Source organism: Podarcis tiliguerta, assembly GCF_965153285.1.
Source record: "Podarcis tiliguerta genome assembly, chromosome: 5".
NCBI lineage: Eukaryota > Metazoa > Chordata > Lepidosauria > Squamata > Lacertidae > Podarcis > Podarcis tiliguerta.
The window spans coordinates 24,055,825-24,080,376 of NC_139538.1; the positions used below are offsets into that span (position 1 = coordinate 24,055,825).

At 44.0% G+C, this 24,552-nt stretch overlaps 2 protein-coding genes across 15 annotated transcripts in view; one reads left to right on the forward strand and one right to left on the reverse strand.

Annotated features, from left to right (window-relative positions):
- The window catches only part of RNF13 (ring finger protein 13), a 47,926-nt gene extending 45,856 nt beyond the window's left edge, over positions 1-2,070 (reverse strand). Inside the window, exons 1-2 of one of the 7 annotated variants that reach the window (XM_083442922.1) lie at positions 1,403-1,492; positions 606-739 (exon numbers count right to left, since the gene is read on the reverse strand). The gene's annotated coding sequence lies outside the window, so the exon portion shown is untranslated. Of the gene's footprint in view, positions 1-605; positions 740-1,049; positions 1,271-1,402; positions 1,498-1,591 lie in introns of those variants that run through there. The other 6 variants (XM_083442919.1, XM_083442925.1, XM_083442924.1 and 3 more) reach the window with 6 other exon arrangements.
- Positions 1,434-23,134, forward strand: ANKUB1 (ankyrin repeat and ubiquitin domain containing 1). 8 transcript variants are annotated; one of them, XM_083442772.1, is made up of 7 exons: positions 1,434-1,560; positions 8,339-8,515; positions 10,281-10,424; positions 13,125-13,341; positions 16,164-16,317; positions 17,259-18,188; positions 22,619-23,134. In XM_083442772.1, the coding sequence occupies exons 2-7, from the start codon at positions 8,426-8,428 to the stop codon at positions 22,716-22,718; spliced, it is 1,635 nt and encodes a 544-aa protein (XP_083298898.1). In that variant the 5' UTR covers positions 1,434-1,560; positions 8,339-8,425; the 3' UTR covers positions 22,719-23,134. The 8 variants fall into 8 exon arrangements, with proteins under 8 accessions (XP_083298898.1, XP_083298900.1, XP_083298903.1 ...); XM_083442774.1 differs by having other exon boundaries at positions 16,203-16,317; XM_083442777.1 differs by having other exon boundaries at positions 1,526-1,560; positions 8,431-8,515.
- Positions 23,135-24,552: the final 1,418 nt, after the last annotated feature.

Genomic DNA, 24,552 nt, shown 5'->3' on the forward strand with positions numbered 1-24,552 from the left:
TTATCAATGAATGTTTTTAAAGCCTATTCTCAAGCTGCACAATCAAATAATGTTTTTAGGATATGCCATCACAATGACTGTTTCAGCTATATCAGTGCCACCAGCAAATTTCAAATTGAACAGAAAAATCTGCTGTGCCAGCAGCTATCTGCTACAGCACAGAAACAAAAGCAGCTATAGATATAGCCTTCAGTGGCCACATAGTGGGATCACTGTGTTTAAGATAATCATAACATCACAATAACATCACAAATAAGGCTCTTAAATTTATCCAATGACCTGGGAAAGGGAGAGGTTGGTGCAATCACTACCAGTATAAGCAGCCAATATATTATTGGTTGTAATATCTCACAGCTACTGCTATAATAGTACAGGCAGGTGCAGAAAGCACACAAACAGTAAGTATATTAAATAGATGTTTTTAGAAGCAAAATTACAATGCAATTCTGAGTAGAATGGGAACTGCTTCCAGGATGCAGTCTTAGCTGCTAAACAACAAAAACTCAGGACAAGTGACAAAATTAGAAGTCAACTTGTCCCAGTACAGCTAGCACATTAATAAATGGTAAAACCCAATGTCTTAGTGCAGTTGGAAAACTACCTACCCAAGTAAGCCTACAACACACTTGTAAAGGCATGCTCAGCTTTTACCAGATTTCCAGGAAGCTTGATAGTTGCAGAGCAGTCACTTTAAAACGCTTCCCCGCATATCCTTGCTGTCCAAAGAAGGCATTCTTGGCTACACAGAGGAAGGAAAAGCCCTCATAAATTGGTCCCAAGCCATTTATGACCTATCTCTAGCAGATAACAGGATGTGAAGGTAAACACTGCAGTATAATCCCATCATCTATTAGGCTGCACATCAATTTGGATGCACTCAATGCTAGCTAATGTTCCTTGAAATCATCAAGGGAAGCCTCACAAAGTATTACACAATTGTGGAACACACCCCAGCCTTGAGCACGGCCACTCATACATATACAATGCCGGCTTAGGCCACTAGCACCAGAATCAGGCCATGTGGGTGAGATTTGGGGGGGTACACCTACCCAGCATGCTGGAAACAAATGACATTTACAGGAGGAAGAGACCCATATTGAATTTCTAACCCACTTCATGATTCAGTACGACCAAAGCACAGAACCGGGCAGCAAACGAGACTCGCACAGCTGAGTGCCGCGCAAGCAGCAGCTACCCCATGTCTGCTCCCCCATTTAGCAACGACTAAGAGGGATATAGACATCCCTGCGCCTCCAGCTCAACCCCAACAGAGGCTCTGAAAAACCTAAGTCGTGTCATCACAAGCACCGGCTACATCACAAAACCCAGGTGACAAAACCACAAGCCGCCACCGCGAGCCCAGTTCCACGCCAGGTTAAGAACCAAGGCAAATGCAGCATACCTGGCACGGGGCCGCGTTAAACAAGGGGGGAGATTTTAAGGCCGGCGCATCAGACGCTCTTTTGCGCAGATGAGCGTCTCGAAACCAGACGCTGCGTTGCGCGAGTTTCGACCCAAAGCGCAAAAAAAAAGGAAGAGGAGGGAAACGAGAAGTTGAAAGTAAGGCTTTAGAAAGTGAAGTGCAACTTGCCAACTTGGCTCCTCCCGATTCCTGCATTGTCAACACGCGCCCGCCCTTCGCCCCATTCAGACGTGCGCGTGTGACGCGTTTCTTTTTTTCCCCTCGCGAAAGTGGGCCCTCGGTGAGGGGGGAAAGAGGCGGCAAAGGCCCGCGCCGTAAAGGGCGAGAGGGTCCGTTGGGCTCTCCGAACGACCCCGCGCAGCAGACGCCGGAGCCGGCAGAGCCCCGAGCCTCCGGCGCCCGCTTCCTCTCAGCCCGGCAGTGGCGGCGACGACGCCCGCCTCTCGCTTACCCGGAATCCGGAGGCAGAAGCCGGCGAGGGGCGAGCGGGGTTTGCCCAGGGAGGGAAGAGCTTCAGGCGGAATCCATAGTCTAAAGACCCATCTCTCTCGACCCCTCAGACGAAGCAGCGGCGGAAATCCCGCCCCGGGCGGAGAACGGGCCCACGCATAGGCGGAGAGGGAGAAGCGGGCGGCGGGGATTGGCCGCTCCCGGGTGCCCGTCGCAGGGGGGCGGACGGTGTTTTGCGCACGGATGCTCGCACGTGACGGCCGCCGGAGGGGGCGGGGCCCGCAGAGAGGAGGAGGGAGGATGCGGCGGCTGGTCCTGGCAGGAGGCGAAATGGGGTTGAGGGTGGGTGGCCTCAGGAGCATAGCTGTCAACTTTTCCCTTTTCTTGCGAGGAATCCTATTCGGAATAAGGGAATTTCCCTTTAAAAAAGGGAAACGTTGACAGCTATGCTCAGGAGCCTGTATTAAAGCAAAAGGATGGCATAAAATATACTTAGGTCATTTGTTCTATATACGATATTATGTGCTGGAATGAACCAGTTGCCAGCGGTAGCAGAGCCTTTGAGCATGTGCAGAGTGGTTTTGGTTTGGTTTTGCCCTCATGAAGAAAACCATCAGGAAGCCACGCTGGTCCCTCGACAATGCATGGGATGGAAGCCCTTCTTGCAGGTGCGAAAAGGTGGATTAAGATGCAAAGAAAGAAAGAAAGAGAAAGATGCACCAAGGAAAGGGGACATAGAACAGAGGTGATAAGTGACAAGGCAAAGAAAGAAGTGAAAGAGGCAATTGCTTGAAGTCCCGAATAAGGGATGGGAGTACTGGTAGAGTTTTGTGCCGGGGGAAAATGCTAAGCGCTGATAATATAAAGGAAAACAAGCCAATGAGAGCTTCTGATAAGAGGAAACAGATCTCTGCAAGATGGAAGATACACATATTATGCAGGGTGGGAAGCAAAAGGAAAGAAGCTCCGTGTGGTTTGGGAGTAGGAAAGAGAGAAAAGATGCTGCAAAATTAAGACTTCTATTATACATCTATTATACATTATTATTATTATTATATTATTATACATTATTATTATACATCTATTATACATCTACGGGCAGGGGTACCTTTACCTTTACTATTATACATCTACATCCACCCCGGCTGGATGTAGACTTGACTGAATAACATTTCTCTGGAATAGTCTATGATTCTCATGCTAGCACTTTTCCATATGAAGCCCTTAGAAATGATGTACGAAATGTAGCAGGAGGGGATAAATGACTTGTTCTTTTCTTTCCATGCCTACCAGTCATACAAGAAGCTTTTAGGCAAACTGTTACTAAACTTCCTTAGGTTCTCTCTCACCCCTAGATGGGAGTGATTTCTGGGGATCCAAGGTACATACTTTGGAGACCAGAGAACATATAGCTTACCTTGGCTTTCTCCAAATCCAAAATAGCTCCCAAATAGTCTAGGCACACAAAGGATTAAAATAACCCTTTGAGGCTGGTACAAATGCACCCAAGACCAATTTTATGAAACTTATTAAGAATTAAAGACAGTAAAAAGACAAATGGAAGCGACAAAATGTCGCTTCAGGAAAATAATAAAGAAAATGTTTTTAGTCTATTTTGCCTGTACAGTAGTAGCTACTTGCAAATCAACCTGGTCTCACATGTAACATAGCAATGTAGATGCTCAAGTTGAGGGGCAAGGGGTTGTCCAGCATTTCACTTGCAGAAAAATACCTCTGGATACAAGCCACTATATCTGCATAATGTGAGGCCCTTTTCAACGCAGCTGTCTCTATGAAATCAGTTCAGACCTCAGGAAGGGGAAGACCGGCTTTGCCCCATCTATTGCTTGAATCAAGGAAGGGAGCTTCCTTCCTCTTTCACTGCCAGATATAACTCTGCTCCGGTTGCCAGTTGCCGTGTGACTGCAGAACAGTTGAAGTACATTCTGAGTAAAAGATCACATGCCATTGTTATTACCATATCACTCCTTAGTCCTCTGACTTCCCCGTGGTGTGAACTGATTTCACAGAAAAGTAACAGCTCAGTTGAAAAGGGCCTTACATTATGCAGATAGGATGGCTTGTACCCAGAGGTATTCTTCTGCAAGTAAAGCGTGTTTCCATCCCTAAAAGTTGGAGCCTCCAAATTTACACTAAGCTCCTTGAGCCACAGCACCCACTAAAAAGTTGATGTTGCGGGAGGGGGAGATCCTCTGGTACATTGTGCAAAGTGGTGCGGAGGCAGCAGTAGACAGGTGGATTGGTGAAAATAGGGAAGCCAGCCTTGTGTGAGCAGATGTGTTTTCTGTTTTTGCCAAAGCATTTTTTTTTTCTATTCAAGACATTGTGCTTGGTATGACAGCAATTTATAATCCTGTTGGATATATCGGTGCTGCCCATCGACATCTTTAAGTGATTGTTCAGATTTGATAAAGAAAGTAATAGTATGCATAGAAGTTCTCACTTGGTGTTACAGTCGTCAGATGATAAAGCAAACCTGTGCAAACCAGCCTGATGACATTTTTAATGCCATTGGTGATTCAGGGTGTGACTGTGTGGTTAGGGCCTGATTCTTGCACCACCAGGAATCGCAGAAAGAGACTAACAGGTAACAGATGTAGGCTGTTATTGATCCTGACAGTGATAACAAAGTTGTGTGAAGGTTATCTGACTACTCCTTGATTGTTACATAGGTTTTCGGCATAAATAGAGGTGTGTCAGTACAGCATTTACATTTTCTGATTTGGTTCTTAGAGGCAAAACCTACATTGGGCAGAACTTTTAATAGCGAAAGAGTACTATGCTTGAATGTAGAAGATCTGAATTCAGTCCTAGAAAAGGAGAAACGCCGTGGCATATATTGAATGGTTTCTTTAAATGTAAAGGTTCATCATTGTTCCACTCGATGTGTATGTCTTTAAGGGGCCAGAGCAAGGGCCAGAGCAAAATAACGAGACCCAGTTTTACAGCTGTGAAACATAGCAGGTGCTGCTGAGTTGTATTGATTAATCTGTGTCAGCATTTGGGTGTAGTATATAAGGAGCAGCACCTAGCTCTGCCATTACCCTGGGGGATGGGTTGGTGGTTGGGTCTGGTTTGTTGTTGATGTATTTAGTGTATAAGGAGTTTTTGTTTTTGTTATTAAAACCTTGTTTAAGTTATTTTTGAGTCCTTTTTTAATGCATGGTCTCCCCAGCAAGCTCTCTGCAGCGCTACCATACTGCAAATAGTGGTGCGGAGGCAGCAGTAGACAGGTGGATTGGTGAAAATGGGGAAGCCAGCCTTGTGTGAGCAGATGTGTTTTCTGTTTTTGCCAAAGCATTTTTTTTCCATTGAAGACATTGTGCTTGGTATGACAGCAATTTATAATTCTGTTGGATATATCGGTGATTGTTCAGTTTTGGTAAAGAAAGTAGTAGTATGCATAGAAGTTCTCACTTGGTGTTACAGTCGTCAGATGATAAAGCAAACCTGTGCAAACCAGCCTGATGACATTTTAAATGCCATTGGTGATTCAGGGTGTAACTGTGTGGTTAGGGCCCGATTCTTGCACCACCAGGAATCGCAGAAAGAGACTAACAGGTGACAGATGTAGGCTGTTCTTGATCCTGGCAGTGATAATAAAGTTGTGTGAAGGTTATCTGACTACTCCTTGATTGTTGCATAGGTTTTTGGCATAAACAGAGGTGTGTCAGTACAGCATTTACACTTTCTGATTCGGTTCTTGGAGGCAAAACCTACATTGGGCAGAACTTTAATAGCGAAAGAGTACTATGCTTGAACGTAGAAGATCTGAATTCAGTCCTAGAAAAGGAGAAATGCCGTGGCATATAGTATATATATATATGGAAAGGCAACATTCTCAGTGGCCCATCTGTTAAAAAAAGCATAAAAACAAACAAATAGAGCCTCGTAACAAAATAATGTGTCGTATCTGTGGTGTGCGTGTGTCTGTGTTCAGATGGCATTTTATTCCATCTTCACAATGTTTTTGTACCTGTTCATATTCACATTTCACATGATTTTTCAGACAAATAAAAGCCGCCTCTGGGAATCTACTGGCATCTAGTCAATGTGCATTGCTCATTTCTGTGCTAACTGTTACTAGACAAAAATCCAGTGGCAACCCCATTGGCTCAGAAAAATGCTGGAATGTTGCATTGATTAAATTTGGGTCAGAATATTGCCATACAGTTTTTCCTGCCATTTAAAATTTAGCAGAACATGGAGTGATCAAAAAGCCACCATTCCATAACACAACAACTTACTGCAATACAAAAGGAACATTAGATATCAGGTGGAGGAAGGCTGCTCTCGAAGTACCAGCTAGCTTACTATTGCAGGAATTGTTAGCCACAAAGATATTTTTAATTTAAGATACAGAACAGAGGATTTGCTGTGTTGCCCTGTTGCAGGAAAACCAACTAAGAGTCTGGTGTACAGACAAGTTGTCAAGCATTTCAATTGGCTCTGATTATATTTTATACATTTAAAATTTAAACATATGCATGTCTCTTTAATTCCATTGTCATTTGGCTATCTGATGATGACAACGACACTGATTTATTACAGTTATCAGTCACTTTATACCAAAAAAAAGTCTCAAAGCGACTTGACAGGATAACATGCAGCAAATAAAAGCAATTTAAAACAAGAAAAAAATTAAAGCAATGAACAATACAAAATACATAAAATGCTGATCTAGTGACATTAATAAGGACATGTCCTTTCTACCCCACAAAAAGACGGGTACCACCATAGGAGTTAGCCTAATGACCGGAAGCCTGAGCAAGCAAAAAGGTCTTAGAATGGCACCTGAGGACTGACAAGGATGGCACCAGGTGCTTCTCCCTGGAGAGAACATTCCACATTCAGGGTTGAAGGGCTCTACTAAAGAAAGCCCATTTTTATGCAGCTACCTCTGCATCTCCTTTGAGTGGCCTTCTAGTCCCATAAGTGCATCTGCAAGCATCCAACTAGGGATAACATGTCACACACCTAGTCCATGGCTCTAGTCCATGAAAGCTTTTGCCACAAAAGATTTGTTAGTATTCATGGTGCCATAAGGGACGCGGGTGGTGCTGTGGGTTAAACCACAGAGCCTAGGGCTTGCTGATCAGAAGGTCGGCGGTTCAAATCCCCGCGACGGGATGAGGTCCCATTGCTCGGTCCCTGCTTCTGCCAACCTAGCAGTTCAAAAGCACGTCAAAGTGCAAGTAGATAAATAGGTACCACTCCAGCGGGAAGGTAAACGGCGTTTCCATGTGCTGCTCTAGTTCGCCAGAAGCGGCTTAGTCATGCTGGCCACATGACCCGGAAGCTGTACGCCGGCTCCCTCAGCCAATAAAACGAGATGAGCGCTGCAACCCCAGAGTCAGCCACAACTGGACCTAATGGTCAGGGGTCCCTTTACCTTTACGGTGCCATAAGTGATGTATGGCAGTGAGAGCTGGACCATAAAGAAGGCTGTTCACCAAAGAATTGATGCTTTTGCTGGAGGAGACTCTTGAGAGTCCCATGAACTGCAAGAAGGTCAAATCTATCCATTCTTAAGGAAATCAGCCCTGAGTGCTCACTGGAAGGACAGATTCTGAAGCTGAGGCTCCAATACTTTGGCCACCTCATGAGAAGAGAAGACTCCCTGGAAAAGACCCTGATGTTGGGAAAGATGGAGGGCACAAGGAGAAGGGGACGACAGAGGACGAGATGGTTGGACAGTGTTCTCGAAGCTACGAACATGAGTTTGACCAAGCTGCGGGAGGCAGTGGAAGACAGGAGTGCCTGGCGTGCTCTGGTCCATGGGGTCCCGAAGAGTCGGACACGACTAAACAAACAAACATGGTGCCATTAAGACATGCCTTTCCCAAGCTTGAAAGCGTATGAAATAACACAGGGATATTAAATGGTTCTTTACTCAGTTCTCATGCACTTGCTTTTCAGATACCTATAGTTTCAAGCTATTAAGCTGTATGATTCTTGTAAAGGGGGGTGGGGGGTGGGAGAGTACAGTTGGCTTCTGGTCCAAACCGGTGGAGCTGGCTTATAAAGTTTGTTATGGTAACATGAGTGCTGAGATTAGACTTATTTACAGAAAGTGCAAAGCCTACTATAAGCAATAAAATAAACACCAGACTCACTTATGTTCTGGCACTCTGTGGTTTGGGTAGTGCTTGTTGAGCAAATACGACGGGTGTGATTAGCTTGGAACATGCATGCACATGCCTTGATCAATACGTGCTTTGCTGGTTTAATTAAGTTTACGGGTTGGAGAAGGGAACATTTTTTTTTTGCTGTTCAGTGCAGCCTGGGAAACAAATTCCGCTCATTGTTTCCTGCAGGGTCTACACTGCCTGCTTGAGCCTGGGTTTTCCAGGCTGCCTTTTGGGAAGCGGGGGCAGGGTGGGATGTGCGCATTTTGCTTGGATGTTTACAGCCTGCTTTAAATAGTTTTTCTTTTGCCTCCAGTGTGGAGATAAGATTTGCATCTGACATGGAATTTGATGGAGTAGAAAGACGTTGGAGGCGTTTCTAAAAAGCCTTTTCCCCCCCAAAATGAGGATTTTCATCGCTTTTGAAGGACTTTGGGAATCCTTCGACATTTCATCAGAGAACACAGTGAAAGATCTAAAACTGATGATAAAGGTAAAGGCTTGGCCAAGTTGCTTTGTTCTCTATTATTTTGATTTTAAGTGCTTGTGAGAATCTGAATCAGATAATATTCATTGCCAAAATGAAACTTCTAAGGAACATCTTCCTACTACCTGCGCTGGGTTCTTTAAAAAAAAGGAGAGTTCAAATTTAATGGAATTGTCATCGTTGTATTTCATTTCAAGCCTCTGGTTTAAATTTATATTATCAGTTTTTATATTAGAGTATAATATTTTACATTTTAATCCATCTGATTAGGCTGCATATACACCATACATTTAAAGCACATGACTTTAAAATATTGAGAACTGTAGTTTTTAAGGGTGCTGGGAATTTATCCCTGAGGGGTTAACTACAGTTCCCATAATTCTTTTTGGAAGAAGTTATGTGCTATAGATGTGCATTAAATATATGGTGTCAATGTGACCTCAGCTTCACTAGGTCGTTTTGAATCTGCATATATTTTCATGAGAGATGGTTAGCATAGTCTCTTTGAGTGATGAAAGCTGAGTAGACAAACTTAAATAACTAAGTGCTTTGCTGTCTTGTAAGGTTCAGCTAAACCCTTCCAGTTGCAGTATGCAAAAGAGAAAATTTTAATTTGTGTACAAGGATTTATGTATTTTGGCACAGCCACCAAACACATTTGAGGGGGGCTTCAGATTCACTCCAGGGCACCGTAAGTCGATATGAAACAACACAAAATAAAAATACAGTTCAATATGCTTTAATTTACCAGAGTTTTTATTCATTTTTACTATTAAGTATGTCCCATTGAATTATAAGGCACTTATCCTCAAGTAAGTATGCATAGGACTGCAGCTTGTGGCCTCCCAGATGTTATCGGGCTACAACTACCATCTTCACTGACTGTTGACCATGCTAGCTGGGGCTGATGGGAGTTGGAGTCCACTGGCGTCGGGAAGGTTGCCGGCTGCCCACCCCACACTAAGTGTCCCCCTAATGCAATGGGACCCCTTACACCAGTGTTTCTCAAACTTGGATCTGCTGCTGGTTTTGGGCTACAACTCCCATCATCCTTAGCCAGCAGGACCAGTGGTCAGGGATGATGGGAATTGTAGTTCAATGAAGAGCTGGGGACCCAAGTTTGGAAAACACTGCCTTCCAGTCTCTAGTACTGGGCTCAGGCCCTGCCTCCTGTACTGAAGCAACAAGTCATCGTCAAATGCCTATGTGGCTAGTCCACATGGCTGCGGAGGAGGCAAGGATGGTGAGGGGGTGGGATCCACATAAACAATTAATTCCCATTTTAATAGGAAGCTGGCATTATATGGAGTCACACAGTGGTCCATTTAGCTCAGCATCATCTACACCAAGGTGGAGAACCTCGGGTCCGGCGACCAACTGTGTTCCTCCAGACCTTTCTGTTTGGCCCTCCGGGCTGTGACAACCCCTTGTTTGCAAGGGTTAGGATGCAAGTCTGCTGTGCAAAGGTCCAAGTCACATCCATGGCTCCACCCACTTCTGCCTCTCGCCCTGCCCACTGCCGCAATGCAGCCCCCGGAAAGTTGCCTTCCAGGGAAGGTGGCCCTTGTCTACACTGACTGTCAGTGAGCCTCTGATTTTTTAGACAGAGATGCCAGGAACTGAGCCTGGGAAAGGTACTTTGTCACTTCGTAATAGGCCTTCCCTGTAGCTCCCTCGGTGGTGGGTATTGACTTGAACGCTAACAGGTTATTTGCCCTCGATGGAAGTGTTTACGACTTGCTCTAAAATAATTATTTCCTCCCCCTTTAAGGATTATTTTCACGTTCCTCTCTCGGAAGATAAGCAAGGCAGGCGGTATTTGGAGCTAATTTATGCAGGAGCCGTGTTAAAGGACAGCTGGATACTTGCTGATGTGGGCATATCAGTTTCTTCGACCATCAAATGTGTTGTTAAGGTATAGTACGGTTTTAAAACAAACAAACCTAGGCTGCCTAATTAGCACGGAAAGTATCCATGCATGCTGATTTCCTCGCTAAATTATAGATCTTGGGCTAGGATCACACAGCAGGAATCAAAAAGCACCTGATCTTCCAATGAGATGCAGTCACCTTCAGAAAATGATGGCAGGAAAGCGCTAATGCAAGGAGAGTTAAACCTTAGGCTGTGTACACAGCAACGTGTTCGTAGCACAAAAATATGCCTTTTCTACCTGGAATTGTACATGCTTATCCTCAGCGTTTTGCTTTCAATCTGGATTGCTTCTAGACCCTGCCATCCACAAGCATGGGTGTGGTTTCTTGATATTCCTTTGAAAATCCTCCCCTTTGATTGGGTTATTATCCACACCTAGTCCTCCCTACACATGTTCTAGGTGAAAGAGGAAGGAGGTGGCGATTGTGACCTAGTTAGATGCCCACCCGCTATGTCATTGGGCAGCTATGTATACACACCCTGTCGCCAGGGCTGTCGACACTTGTTTTCAAAAGAACACTGTGTGGGGTAATCTATGGTGACCTTTTGGAATTAAACCAGTTTCTCAATGCATGCTTTCCAGGGGCATGGCCTACTTGGGGGGGGGGGGGGAATACTCAGTCTCCACTGATTCTAGAATAAAATGCCACACGTACACAGACTTTAGCCTCACACTGATTTGTAAGGAACTTTGACTGCACAACACACACACCATACACTTCAATTCCTGCAAAGAATCATGGGGACTGTAGTATACTCTTCGCAGAGCTATCATTTCCAGCACTACAGTTCCCAGGATTCTTTGGGGGGGGCGGAGTCCTGTGATTTGGATGTATGGTATATGAGCACAGCCTTTGAAAGATCTCAAGGCTCTCTTTTAAAATGCAAAACCCTGAATATTCCGTATTGCTTAATATCCCGTATCTTATCACATTCTGTAGTTCTTCAGAAAAATGGAAACTGGGGAAAGATAGAGCTGTACAGAAAGCACATTAATATGGTAGCCAGCTCCTTGCCTGGATGCCAGTGCCTGTGATATGTGAAAGGATGTTCTGCCTCAAACACAGTTCCTCTTTGCCCCTACCTGCTGCATCCAGCAGGATGCTTCTTGTTGTTGTTGTTTAGTCGTTTAGTGGTGTCCGACTCTTCGTGACCCAATGGACCAGAGCATGCCAGGCACTCCTGTCTTCCACTGCCTCCCGCAGTTTGGTCAAACTCATGCTGGTAGCTTCGAGAACACTGTCCAACCATCTCGTCCTCTGTCGTCCCCTTCTCCTTGTGCCCTCAATCTTTCCCAACATCAGGGTCTTTTAGCAGGATGCTAGTTTTGCCCTAAGGGAGGCAGAGGAGCAGGGTGGTGGTGTTGCTGCTACTGCTACTACTACTACTATTATTATTTACCCACCCATCATCAGCAGGTCCCAGAGCTAGTTAAAACAATTTAAAAATTGAGAATTAAAAAGAGTTGAAACATCTTACAGTCACAAGAGTAGAGTAAGTCCCAGAAACACAAATCTCAGGTGCTAATGGGCTGGCTGGCTGCAGTACTAGCTCTAGGCTTGAGGACAGCCAGCCTCTTGGCAAAGTTGGAAGGGGCCCTTAGTGACACCAGGTGGACTTACCTGGTGGCGGTGGCAGCAACAGCAGCAGCAGCAGCAGTGCCCTGAATCAGTACCAGGTGACTTGAAACCCGCCATTTAGATTTTCCCCAATGGCCAGAGCAATCCCGCCCCCTTTGAAGCTGATATGCAAACAGAGAGAATTTCTGAATTCAGCTTGGCTATGGTTTGAGAATCCTGGAACAATTTATCCCAGGTCACTTTGTTTTCTCAGTTTGAGAGTTAGTTTGCCAGAATTTTTATTGTTCCTGGCACAGCATTACTAAGATCACTGAAGATGAGAACAAAGCGTAGAACATTGAGAGCTGCAATTCTCTGCCCAGTTACCTCGGAATGCAGTTCTCTGATCTCAGTTGGAGTAAACAGAATTGAACTGAAAAAGGACTGCGCTCATATTGGGGCATCTACAGAGATGGAGAAACAGAGCCAGACATTGTTCTCTTGGCCTGGAAATCCTATATTAGAAACCACTATTTCCATTCAACAGGACCTTTAATTGTGACAAGTGTTCTACAAGTCCTGTTTCGTCTTCTCTCTGAACACCTCTACTTTGTGAGGTAGGTCAGTGGTTATTCCTATTTCACAGATGGGAATGAAGGTTGCAAAAGAAGGACTTGCACTAAGTTGTAACCAGGCTGATGTGGAATGCAAATCCAGCTCTTTGTATATAGGACAGTGCTAGGTCTTCATATCTTCCTGTATCTCCCCACTGTAGAGATTGTAAATTAAACTGAATTGAATTTTAAAACAAAACTGATTGCTGCTGTTGTGGGCTGCAGCATCAACCACAAGACCACATTCTATGCATGGGCAATGGATGTCCCCATCAGTGGCGTAGCGTGGGTTGTCAGCACCCGGGGCAAGGCAAGTAATTTGTGCCCCCTAACCCATGGATTTGCGCCCCCTAACCCTAACCCCCAGATGTTGCGCCCGGTGCGGCCGGCCCCCCCTGCACCCCCCACGCTACGCCACTAGTCCCCATGTCTTATAGTCAGAATTCTACATGGGCTATAAGCACAATTTACCACTGGAATACTGATCTCATTGTTGGGTTTCCTTTCCAGGAAGAAGATAAGCCAGTTTTCTATGTTTACAATGCTGTCACTGGTGAAAAAGTGCCCATCATGGGGAAGATTTATCTCCTGGGGTTAAAGGTTTCCCAGCTCAAAAGCCTGGTAACCCTGAAGTGCGGCTTTCCAAACAGCATTTATTGTCTCAGGACGCCAGAGGGCAGAGAGATGTACGACTGCAATACCTTGAGTGATTATCAGTTAGATATAGGTATTAAGACTGTTTGTGGGTTTTTATCTACTCCCACGTGATAACATAGCTCTCCAGACTTTTCTAGAAATATCTGAGTTTAAGAAATAGGTATCATTTTGGACTGTTTCCCTGAATAAAAATATTTTTGTGTATGTTGGACAACACCATATTTTGCAATATTATTGGGCCTTCCCACGAGGGCCTGTTTAACATCTGCAAGTGATACAGAGTATTTGGAAATGTTAAAACGAACAAAGCTAATAAAAAGCTAATTAAGTTTAACTTTTTAGAACCATGCAGTCAGATAATTCAGCCTTTGTTCAGAGATACTGCTGATGCAATGTGCACATTATAAAACAGCAACAACACTTTGTAGTAAGCAATCTATATCTAAGTAGCCTATGAAATGACGAAGACAACTTGAAAGGAAGCATTGTTGATACACTGGTTTGCCTCATAGAAAAGCAAAATAAGTAGTCATAGAGTAAGGCTGCAAGCCTATGCTCACCTACCAGGCTGTAAAGCCCATTGAACTCGGGGTGTAATTCTGAGTAAAGATATATGTATAGAATTAATAAATAATATTTTTTTATTTATATCCTGCCCTTCCCAGTTCAGAAAACCGGGCTCAGGGCGGCTAACAACAAATTTAAAACACTTAATTAATGCAACAAAAAACAGCATAAAATACAGTATAAAACGTGAATAACAATAAATTCAGAATTCAAAAATCAATTTAGGGGGGAAATCCATCCAATAAACTTTAGATGATCACCAGGGCTAGCTGGCTAAATTGGTCCTATTTGGGCCAGTGAGGAGACCAGGAGAGAATTAGCTGTGGGATCCCAGAGTGGGTAATCTTCATAAAAAGGGGAGGAGGAGGGAAGGAAGGGGAATAAAAGATCAGGCTAAGTTCAAATTGAAATCCAGGCGGAATAGCTCTGTCTTACAGGCCCTGTGGAAGAAAGTTAAATCCTGCAGGGCCCTGATCTCATGGGACAGAGCATTCCACCAGGTTGGATCCATCACTGAGACGGCCCTGGCCCTGGTGGAGGATAATCTGACTTCCTTAGGGCCCAGGACCTCTAAACTATGATTATTCATGGACCTTAAGGTCCTCTGCGGGGCATAGCAGGAGAGGCGGTCCCGTAAATACGAGGGTGTAAGGCTATAGTCCAGTGCATATCACTCAACTATCCCATTTTAAGCGGGGCATTCCAGATTGACAGAAGCCTTCCTGGCTTTTGATCCCAATCCTGGATGCCCCAGTCCCATGCTCTGGCCGTGCCAGAGTGCAGGACCAAAACACTGGTGTGTTTTTTGCTTCCGTGCTGTGGTGCGAGTCAATTGGCTCACACCTGAGCATGGGGCCAAAAAACAACAACCCAGAAGCAAAACCCACCTTTTCCCCTGCACGTCTCTGCTCTTCTCACATCTTCTGACCTGACACTTCTGGAAGCCAGTTTCTGGAAGTACGTCTGCAGTGCTGGCAGAGGAGGAAGAGGTGGCAGGCCAAGGGAGGAGGGCAGGGAGTAGGAGCAGCGTGAGCGAAGGAGAGCAGAGATGGCTTGGGCAGGTAGCTGCGAGACTGGGTTGGTGAGCAAGCGAAGGAGTACAAAGGTGGGACAGGTGGGATGGTGGGGGCAGGGGTGTCCTGCTTTGCCCTCCCAGAATTTGGGGAATGTATGCCAGTGCATACTCAACAGAGAACCTCATTAAACATAGTTACTTCCACAGAAACCTGCACGTAAACTGGCCGCAAGATGTACAAAGTGTCATGGAATTCTACTCAGTATTGATCCAGAGTAGATTCCATTGTATAGTTAGCACAGTAACAACTTAAACATGTTGCAGGGTTACCAGAAATAGACCAGAGGCAATTAATATTTCATCCAGCAGAGCTTTATTGGTCACAAATCCAATACATTCAGGATTGGCACTGTTTATAAGAAATCCAGTTGCAGCAGACTTAACTTAAACTTACAAGAACTTATAATAAGTCTAAACCTTCACACTAAGCATACTATGTACATAACACCACACCAGACAGAAGAGAGATAGAAAGAGAAAGTGAAACCCAGGCTACTTCTAGCCCTACTTTTATAGTCAGCATGACCCTGACAGAAAGAGATAAGAGAGCCAGTTTACTAAGCCAGCTGTGCTCAGCTTCTCTGAGGGAATAACCTAAACAAGAACCTTCTGCTTGTTTCTTTGACACAGAAAGAAACCTTCCAGAACCCTCATAAATTAAGCAGACTACAGGAAAGATCTCTGCACATCAGATCAATACTTTCTGTACTAAGAAATGCAAACTAACACAAAGAATATACCATACTGGCCTGAATATAAGCCTCACTTTTTTCCAAATTCTGACTCTGAAAAGTTAAAGTGTGGCTTAAGTTCGCGATCTTACAAAAATTGGCTTTTACGATATTGCTGCTGAAACAGACATATGGTAAAATGGAACGGGTGTGAGTGTCTGTGGGATTTTAAGGGGGTGGCTTATATTTGGGTATTGTCTCTCCCCTCCCCCCTTGAATTTTAAAGGTGCGGCTTATCTTTGGATACAGCTTATACTCAGGCCAATACGGTATTAGCGTTTCCCAACCTGATGCTCTCTCCTTGTTTGGACTAAAGCTCTCATTGGCTATGCTGGCTGGGGCTGATGGGAGTTGTAGTTCAAAGCATCTGGAGGACTTGCAGGTTGGGGAAAGCAGAACTGTATAGAACTCAAATAGCACACTTTGGTTGTGATGGCATCTAACAACAGTTCCCGCCAGCAAATGACCTTGTGAAAAGTCTATTATAACATCTGAGATTTTAAAATTTTCATGAAAAAGCTAGAAGCAGAGCAAAGGACTGGAACTTTCTATTGGCAGGCACAACTCTTCACCTGGATGTTTGGGATGGGTGGAAAGAATTCCTGACTGGATGTCTCTTAGGAAACAAGCCCAAGGTCCAGCGCTATCTTTCAAAGGAAGAACCAGTGCTAAGGTACAATCAATTTAAAATAATAGTTAACTTTATAAAGAGGTTTTCCATTTGAGACCCAAATGGTCAGTTTCAAAATGCCCCTCGCCTTAAAGAAAAAAAACTTTATTTGGTCTAGGTTCTAATCTTGCTTTGACACCTTTATGAAAGGTGCTTCTTAGGCAAATTAGGTGCCTCCATAGATTGCAAATGGAGACAGGGAGAGAAACAAAAACAAAATGCAAACCCCAAAGTACTTAGGACTCAGCTAGACTGGTAAAGAAAATGTGTTTTATATGCGTTGTATATGCGATATAACATTGTGCCACCAGATGAAGATGTGGAGTCCCATTTTTCTCTACCCGTTTTCCCTGTTGAAATTCACAACGCTTTAAACTGAAACGCTTCTTTGGTGTGTCTAGATCCAGCCTTAGATGGAGCTTGATCTGCACAGCCCTAGTGAGTAGTTGCTTTTACAGTCAGAAGCAATCTGCCTGGACGCTGAGGTCCAGCGCCGAGGGCCTTCTGGCAGTTCCCTCACTGCGAGAAGCAAAGCTACAGGGAACCAGGCAGAGGGGCTTCTCAGTAGTGGCACCCGCCCTGTGGAATGCCCTCCCATCAGATGTCAAAGAGAGAAACAACTACCTGACATTTAGAAGACACCTGAAGGCTGAAGGTTCAGGGAAGTTTTTAATGTGTGACATTTTAATGTATTTTTAATCTTTGTTGGAAGCCGCCCAGAGTGGCTGGGGAAACCCAGCCAGATGGACGGGGTACAAATAAATTATTATTATTATTATTATTATTATTATTATTATTATTATTATTACTTTTATTCACGGATTTTCAGACTCATGACTTAAAAAAAACTTGTTGCATTATCTTCTCTCTACTGTGTGCCTAACTATGATTTTTGCAAAGGACTTGTTTTACTTTTCACTATTCATTCATGTTCTCTCTCTCAGATATCAAAAGAGGGTAGCTCTCTATATGGCAGCCTTTTTCGGGCACCTTCAGCTTTTGGCGTGGCTCCTGAAGCAGGGTGTGAAACCCACTGAACCAGTTGGCATACATCCCTATCGAGAGTGGTGTCACGAAAGCAGCCAGCCGGATGTCACCAGTTGTCCAGTTCATGCAGCTGCGGAAGCAGGCCAGCTCATGGTTCTGAAAGCCTTTGTCAATTACAGTGTCTTATGCCTCGAATGCCAGAACTCTGGAGGACAAACCCCCTTGCAGCTATGTATCCAACACAGGCACAAGAACTGTGTGCTGTATTTAGTCACCAAGATGTGGTCCGTGGTTTCTTACCCTAATTCCTCCCTTCCCATGAAAATCTACATCAAGTTAAAACTGTGGCTGCTTAAGGCTCAAAATAAGATCTGTACGAAGAAGCTGCGCAAGCAGACATCAGTCTTCAGGACTAGGGTTGGGGACACTGTCCTTGTGGATGGTTTCACAGAACCCAAAATGACTTCCAAAAGTTTTTATTCGGCCGCAGTCAAGGGCACAGGCCGCAGAGGCTATGAACTACCAAACATAAACTCTCAGTTCCGGCAAGGGCAGGGTGACTGGTGCTTGACAATTTCAAAGGGGTACCTAGGGACAAATGTCAAATTGCCCCTGGTAGCAGATGCATACAACCATGCTAATGCGGGCAGACTGACACAGAAAAATAACGCCAGGAGGAAGATTCTGCACATTAGCAGTGAAGAAAATATGGACCAAAATATGTGTTTAGCAAGAGTTCCTCTACCCGCTGCCTCTGTTGTCAAGCCTGTTTCTCGTTATTCCATCTCCAATGCAAAAATTCTGCTCAATTCTTCTGTCAAGTCTTTTTCAGAACACAGTGGAAGATCACCAAGGGAGAATGCAATCTACTGCTTAGCTATAGCCAGGTATGTTTATCTTTGTTCTTACCAAGGGTGGGCAGTGCACCCAGAATCACCCCAGTTTGAAAGGCAGCAGCTAATCACACTATTGGTGTTGTATCCTTTTTAATTCTGCCCCCACCCCACCGTCAAGACTGAATAAAATATAAATAAATAAAAAGTGACATTTTTACTTTGGCTTCCCCAAAAGAATCCTGAGAACTGTACTTTACCCCTTGCAGGGCTATAAATCTCAGCACCTGTAATAAAATACAATCCCCAGGGTTCTTTGGGTGAAACATCTTCTTTAAGTGTGTGTTAGGTGTGCTTTTGAGGACGTGGGTGGCGCCGTGGTCTAAACCACTGAGCCTTGGGCTTGCCGATCAAAAGGTCGGCGGTTCAAATCCCCGTGATGGGGTGAGCTCCCGTTACTCAGTCTCGGCTCCTGCCAACCTAGCAGTTCGAAAGCACGTCAAAGTGCAAGTAAATAAATAGGTACTGCTCCGGCGGGAAGGTAAACAGCATTTCTGTGCGCTGCTCTGGTGTCCGTGTTCCGTTGTGCCAGAAGCGGCTTGGTCATGCTGGCCACATGACCCAGAAAAACTGCAGAGTGGACCAAGGCCGGCTCCCTCAGCCTGTAAAACGAGATGAGCGCCACAACCCCAGAGTCATTCGCGACTGGACTTAACTCTCAGGGGTCCCTTTACCTTTACGTTTTAGGTGTGCTTTAAAGGCATATGTTTTATGCATTTTCCTGATCTGCCACAAGCTATTTTATCCCATCGATTCACCCAATTCTATGTATCTTTCTAGTACAGTGGTATCCCGGGTTACATATGCTTCAGGTTACAGACTCCCCTAACCCAGAAATAGTGCTTCAGGTTAAGAACTTTGCTTCAGGATGAGAACAGAAATCGTGCTCCGGTGGCACAGTGGCAGCAGGAGGCCCCCATTAGCTAAAGTGGTGCTTCAGGTTAAGAACAGCTTCAGATTACGAATGGACCTCCAGAACGAATTAAGTACTTAACCCGAGGTACCGCTGTAACAAACTGCAATGATCTTCTTTACAGTTTTATTTAACATTTACCTCCCATATTTCTATGGTGAGCACAGCAGTCAACTTAAGAAAATAAAAATTTTCCTGGAAAGAAGTTCCATCTAGCCATTAGTCATAGTAGGATATCGCCCATTGGAAACAATGGGACATACTTCTCAATAGATAATTGTAAGATTGGGACCTAAATCATAAAACAAAAGCACTAGAAAAAGCGAGATACTATCAACCATACAGCAGTGAAATATCATAAAAACAGCACAGCATCCAGCAGAGAAAACATGCCAGCCTGGACCGTGAATTGAAAACACCTGTCAACATAAAATGTGCTTGATCTTAAGAATCTTCTTAAAAGTGAGAAAAGAGGGGGCCAGATACACCTGATTTGGCAGGGTGTTCTACAGCTAAGGCACCACAACTGAAAAGGCTGTACTGTCAGGATCTCATCCAACTCAGATCCTAGGGAGAGCTGTTCAACGAAAGAAGCTTGAGGTCTCACAGAGAACTCTGTTCATCTGAACACCTGGAGGGACCCGCAGTAGGTTAAAAGTAGCCTGAGCAGCCCCATCTCAGGGGTGCCTCACCTCTACACCCCTGGCCTTATTTTTTGGAGTATGTACCCTGCCCTGAAAACAGCCGATACAATGCAGGACTGAATGTTTTTTTTCTCTTGTTTTTAAAAAACCAAATACAGTGGTACGGTACCTTGATTCTCAAACTTCATCCGTTCCGGAAGTCCGTTCCAAATCCAAAGTGTTCCAAAACCAAGGCGTGCTTTCCCATAGAAAGTAATAAAAAACGGATTAATCCGTTCCAGACTTTTAAAAACAACCCCTAAAACAGCAATTTAACATGAATTTTACTATCTAACGAGGCCATTGACCCATAAAATGAAAGCAATAATCAATGTACTCTACTATAAAATAAATAAGACATTATTGTAAATGATAAAAATTAAAATTATTTTTTTTCTTACCTGCACTGATGATAGCCATTGTTTGGATGGGGGGGGGGGGGGCTTTTATCCATTTCCACAACCACACAATCAATCAATCAGTAGCTGAACTGGGTTCCACACAGTCACAAAAACAAATTAATCAAAAAAGCCTCAAAAACAAAAACGCAAAATAAATACCAAAAACAAAAGTGCCAACCTTAATCTGTCTCGGAAGTCCATTTGACTTCCAAAATGTTCAAAAATCAAGGTGCATCCTCTGATTTGTGCAGGCGCCCCAGAAACAATAGCCGACAACCGCATTGGATGTTCAGCTTCTGAAAAACATTTGAAAACCAGAACACTTACTTCCAGGTTTTCGGCATTTGGGAATCAAGGCGTTTGAGAACCAAGGTACCACTGTAAATTAAGTCTGCAGCTTATTTAACAAATGCATGACAGCTGGATCTGACTTAGGGTCTGGGTAGGCTACTTTACTCTGAGAAAAAACACAGAATACATAATCTCCCTCTCTTAAAGATTTTATTTTTAAGTGCATATGCAAGAAAGAAGTGCAGATGCAGTAACTGAATCTTCTTTATTAGCTGTAATATTTATTTGGGGGATACTCCTACAAAAGGGTGTCTTGGATAGACTTGAGAGTGAGACTCTCGCTGATGAATGCATACTGCCACCATGTGGTGGTAGTGATTTAAGCAATAGTAACCCTGGTGTTTCCATCTGAAGAAAAATGCAGCTGCAAGCTAAAGGATGGTAGGAAACAGCAGGAAACTGCTGAGTAAGCTGACAGTTGCTAAACTGTGCAGGGAAATAAAACAAGCAAAGAACTAGGTAATAAGCGTAGACAACATATAAAATGGAAGAGACTGATCTGCATCAAATGATGACCCAAAACCATGGTTTTAGGTTAGGCTGATTGGGAACCAACTATCATGTACCTTTGCTTGTGCATAACATCTGAAGTCTGGGAACGGTGGCTTGTTCTAACCAAAGGGAGTTAAAACCAAGCAAGAATCATACTGTGATTTCAGTTCCTGGATTGTTTACTTACTGAGGACATATCTACCTACATTTCCATGATGGACTTTTTAAGAGCCATAACCATTCACCAGTGGATTTTCCAGACCAACACAGGGATCTTTATTAGCAAGGGGAAGGAGGGCCAGAGGCAGATGCTTTGTGACATTCCTAGGCAGCCAGTGGTTAAGAGCAATAGCAGAGCCCTGATGGGTCAAACCAAAAGGCCCATCTAGTCCAGCATACAACCATATACCTATGAGAAGTCTACAAGCATGACATGAATGTAATTGCCCTCTTCTGGGTTATGGTCACCAATAATTGTTATGCAGAGGTATATTGCTTCTGATACTGGAGGCAATATAGCTATTATGACTAGTAGTCATTTGATGTCCTCCATGAATATATGTTTTGCCCTAGTTTAAGTGACTGGAGATTTCTGCAGCATAACCTGTGCCCATCTTAGGCGAAAGGTAAAAACTATGATCACTGCTGTGGTCTCTCTTTGAGGATGCGTGAAGCTGAAACAGGCTAATGTTTGCCATGGAAGTTTCCTGAAATAGTCTTCACATGATAATCCGTCCCTATCTGACCACCGTATTTAGAGTTGTATAGATTAGGAGTGGGGATCCTGTGGCCCTCCAGATGTTGTTTGCCTGCAGCTTCCACATTCCTGATCGTTGGTCATGCTGGCTGGGGCTGATGGGAGTTGAGCATCTCATAGCACATCACGTAGCAAAACTGTTCCTGGACTGCGCCAACCCAAGCTGCAAGTGGGGAATTAATATGTCTGAATGTTTTCCCTGTTGGAAATGGGGTGGAATCCTGCACACAGGAAACCAACAGCATAGAGGTTGCTCCTAGGCACATTCTGTGTTCGGTAAGTTTTGAGGCAATGTAGGCTCCAGTTCCCATCAGCCCTAAGCAGTACAGTCTACAATCAGGGATGATGGGAGCTGTAGTCCAACACCAGCAGGAGGGCTGCAGACTAGCCACCTCAGCATTAAGCCTTTGGTTTAATCACTCTGTCTCTTGCAGAAACAAACCCTAAATACATCTGAATGTAAATATTCACATTTATCCCTTTATCACCTTGCCTCTTTTTTCCGCTTTCCCCCCTGGTATCTCTCCCTCTGGATAAATTCCAATTGCATTCCCTTTGGGGCAAGAAATTCTAATTTTGCTTATGTTAATCTGCAAAGCTCTACGTACACCTACATTACTACATAAATAAAAATAGTACGAGATGGAAATGCATCAACCAACAATAGCATTACTACATATTTATGTTTCCTTGATTTAAAACAGGGTGTTTGGGTTTGTCTGTTTGCTTTTATATATATTTAAAACTAGGTGTGATATGTACTTATTCTCTGCTTTTTCTTTGACAGTGAAAAGTAACAGACATCATATCTAAATCTTCTATTGCAGTGCATTTAAAGAGAAACCTTGGCTCGAACAACTTGGCATTGCAAGAACCCTGGCTAAAAAAAGCATATACAAACCTGTGTGCTTACCAACCTCCATTTGAAACGAGCATTTGCTGGAGATGATCCATCTTGAAAAGTTGTGTTCGGAGATCCTGACACATTTGCTGAAAATGTTAAGCTAGATTTCCCAGCCCACCAACTACATACAAAGAGGATTACATCATGGAATATTCATAAGACAGATATATTCAAAATGTAATATATAATTTGTGACTGTGTATTTTTGGCTTTTAGTGTCAGGCACTGTAAATTGACAGGCCTTGTAAGCAGTCAGCATGCTACTTTACATAAATTTCATCTGAGGGGAGTACATTGAGAGGGAATCATTTTTGAAGGCTAGTAAGTTGGAACTGACAGATGGACTTTTCCGCCCTGTGGACTGAAGTCTGTTGTTTTTTTTAAAAAAACCGAATTGTAGGTTTTTTTTAATGCAGCAAATAAACCTATACAAAGCTGACGAAGACTTGCTTATATAAAAACAAAATTAGTTAAAAACTGAAGTGAAGCCTCAAGAGAGATGGAGCCTTTGGGTAATGAGGACTATTTTCAGACTATGCAGTACTCAACGTGTACAATAGGTGCTGTCTTTGGAGAATTGGATTGAGGGTTAAATTTGTAGATTAAAATTGAAACCTCCTGTCTCATGTGTGGGAGAAATACAAAAAGTAAACGGGCTGTGAAACCTTTCCAGTAAAGGGTAACCTTTCCAGTGAAACCTTTCCAGTAAAGAGTAAAAGCACTTGCACATTTTGCAGCTTACTGAATCTTAGAAATTAAGCAGTTGTGCCTTTTTATCTCCTTTTTTTGTTGTCTCTGACCTTCCCCTCTTAACGACTGTTGTAGAGAATGAACCGCACATGTATAGTAAGACAAACAAAAAAGGTCACATTTGGCTACAGAAGGAGCCCAAGCTTGGTGGAAGAATTTAGGTCTCACATGCAGGAGTCCTAGGTTTGAATCCAAGGTACAACCCCAAAGAAAATATTTCTTGGGGGTTGTGGGTGTCTCCACACTTAGCCACAGCTGAGCCAATCAACAGAAATATGGTTCCTGCATGGAGCTCACCTAGGGGCAGCTGTGGGCAGGATTCTTACACTGCAGGGAGTTGGATTAGATGATCCTCTGTGTCCCAACTCTACAGTTCTGATTCCATGGGCCAAGCTGCCATTTTGGCCTACTTGTTCCCTTGGCAACCCATGCGACCAAAAGCCCTCCCAATGTGCCAATGATATCAGGGAACTTCTGATCCCGCTTTCAATATCGTTTGTACCCGCGAAAGCTTCAGGGCAGGCATGTGCCGCTTCATTTTCCAACTGGTGCATATCCTACAACTTGCAACAAAATAGCTGCAACTTTCTATGCCACAAATGTCCGGGGCGGGGTGTTTGCCCCACGTTTGTTGCTCTTCAGAAGGCAGCAGTGCAGCAACACTGCAGATGTATCACAGAACAACTTCTAAAGGGGAATGATGTGTGGTCCACTATAAATACACCTCTTAATGCACCATTTTGTTGAAGGTCTCTGACCTTCAACTGCATGTTGCAGAATGCACCTGCGAAAAACCACCACCACGGCCATTCTAAAGCAGGGTTTCCCAAACCTGTAGTCCAAAAACAGCTGGAGACACAAGTTTGGGAAACCCTGTTCTAGAAGGGGCCCCAAATCCTCTGCAGATGCATAGGCATAGCCAAGGGAGTGCAGGGGGACACCTGAAATATACGTGGAGTTGAGAGTGGATTTCATGCTCTTTATTCAGCTCATAGTGGTGAGGAGGAATGGAAGTTCCCCCAAGAATGTCTGCTTTATACACATTATTTACACAATGGGCCCTGCGTGATTGGCTAGTTCCGGGATTCTCCTGTAGGCCAATCAGGT

Coding starts and splice junctions, on each gene's coding strand:
- ANKUB1 (XM_083442770.1), top strand. CDS start 2,474: ATGAAGAAAACCATCAGGAAGCCACGCTGGTCCCTCGACAATGCATGG. Junction 2,542..8,430: donor GATGGAAGCCCTTCTTGCAG/GTGCGAAAAGGT, acceptor CCCCAAAATGAG/GATTTTCATCGCTTTTGAAG. Junction 10,425..13,124: donor CCATCAAATGTGTTGTTAAG/GTATAGTACGGT, acceptor TTTCCTTTCCAG/GAAGAAGATAAGCCAGTTTT.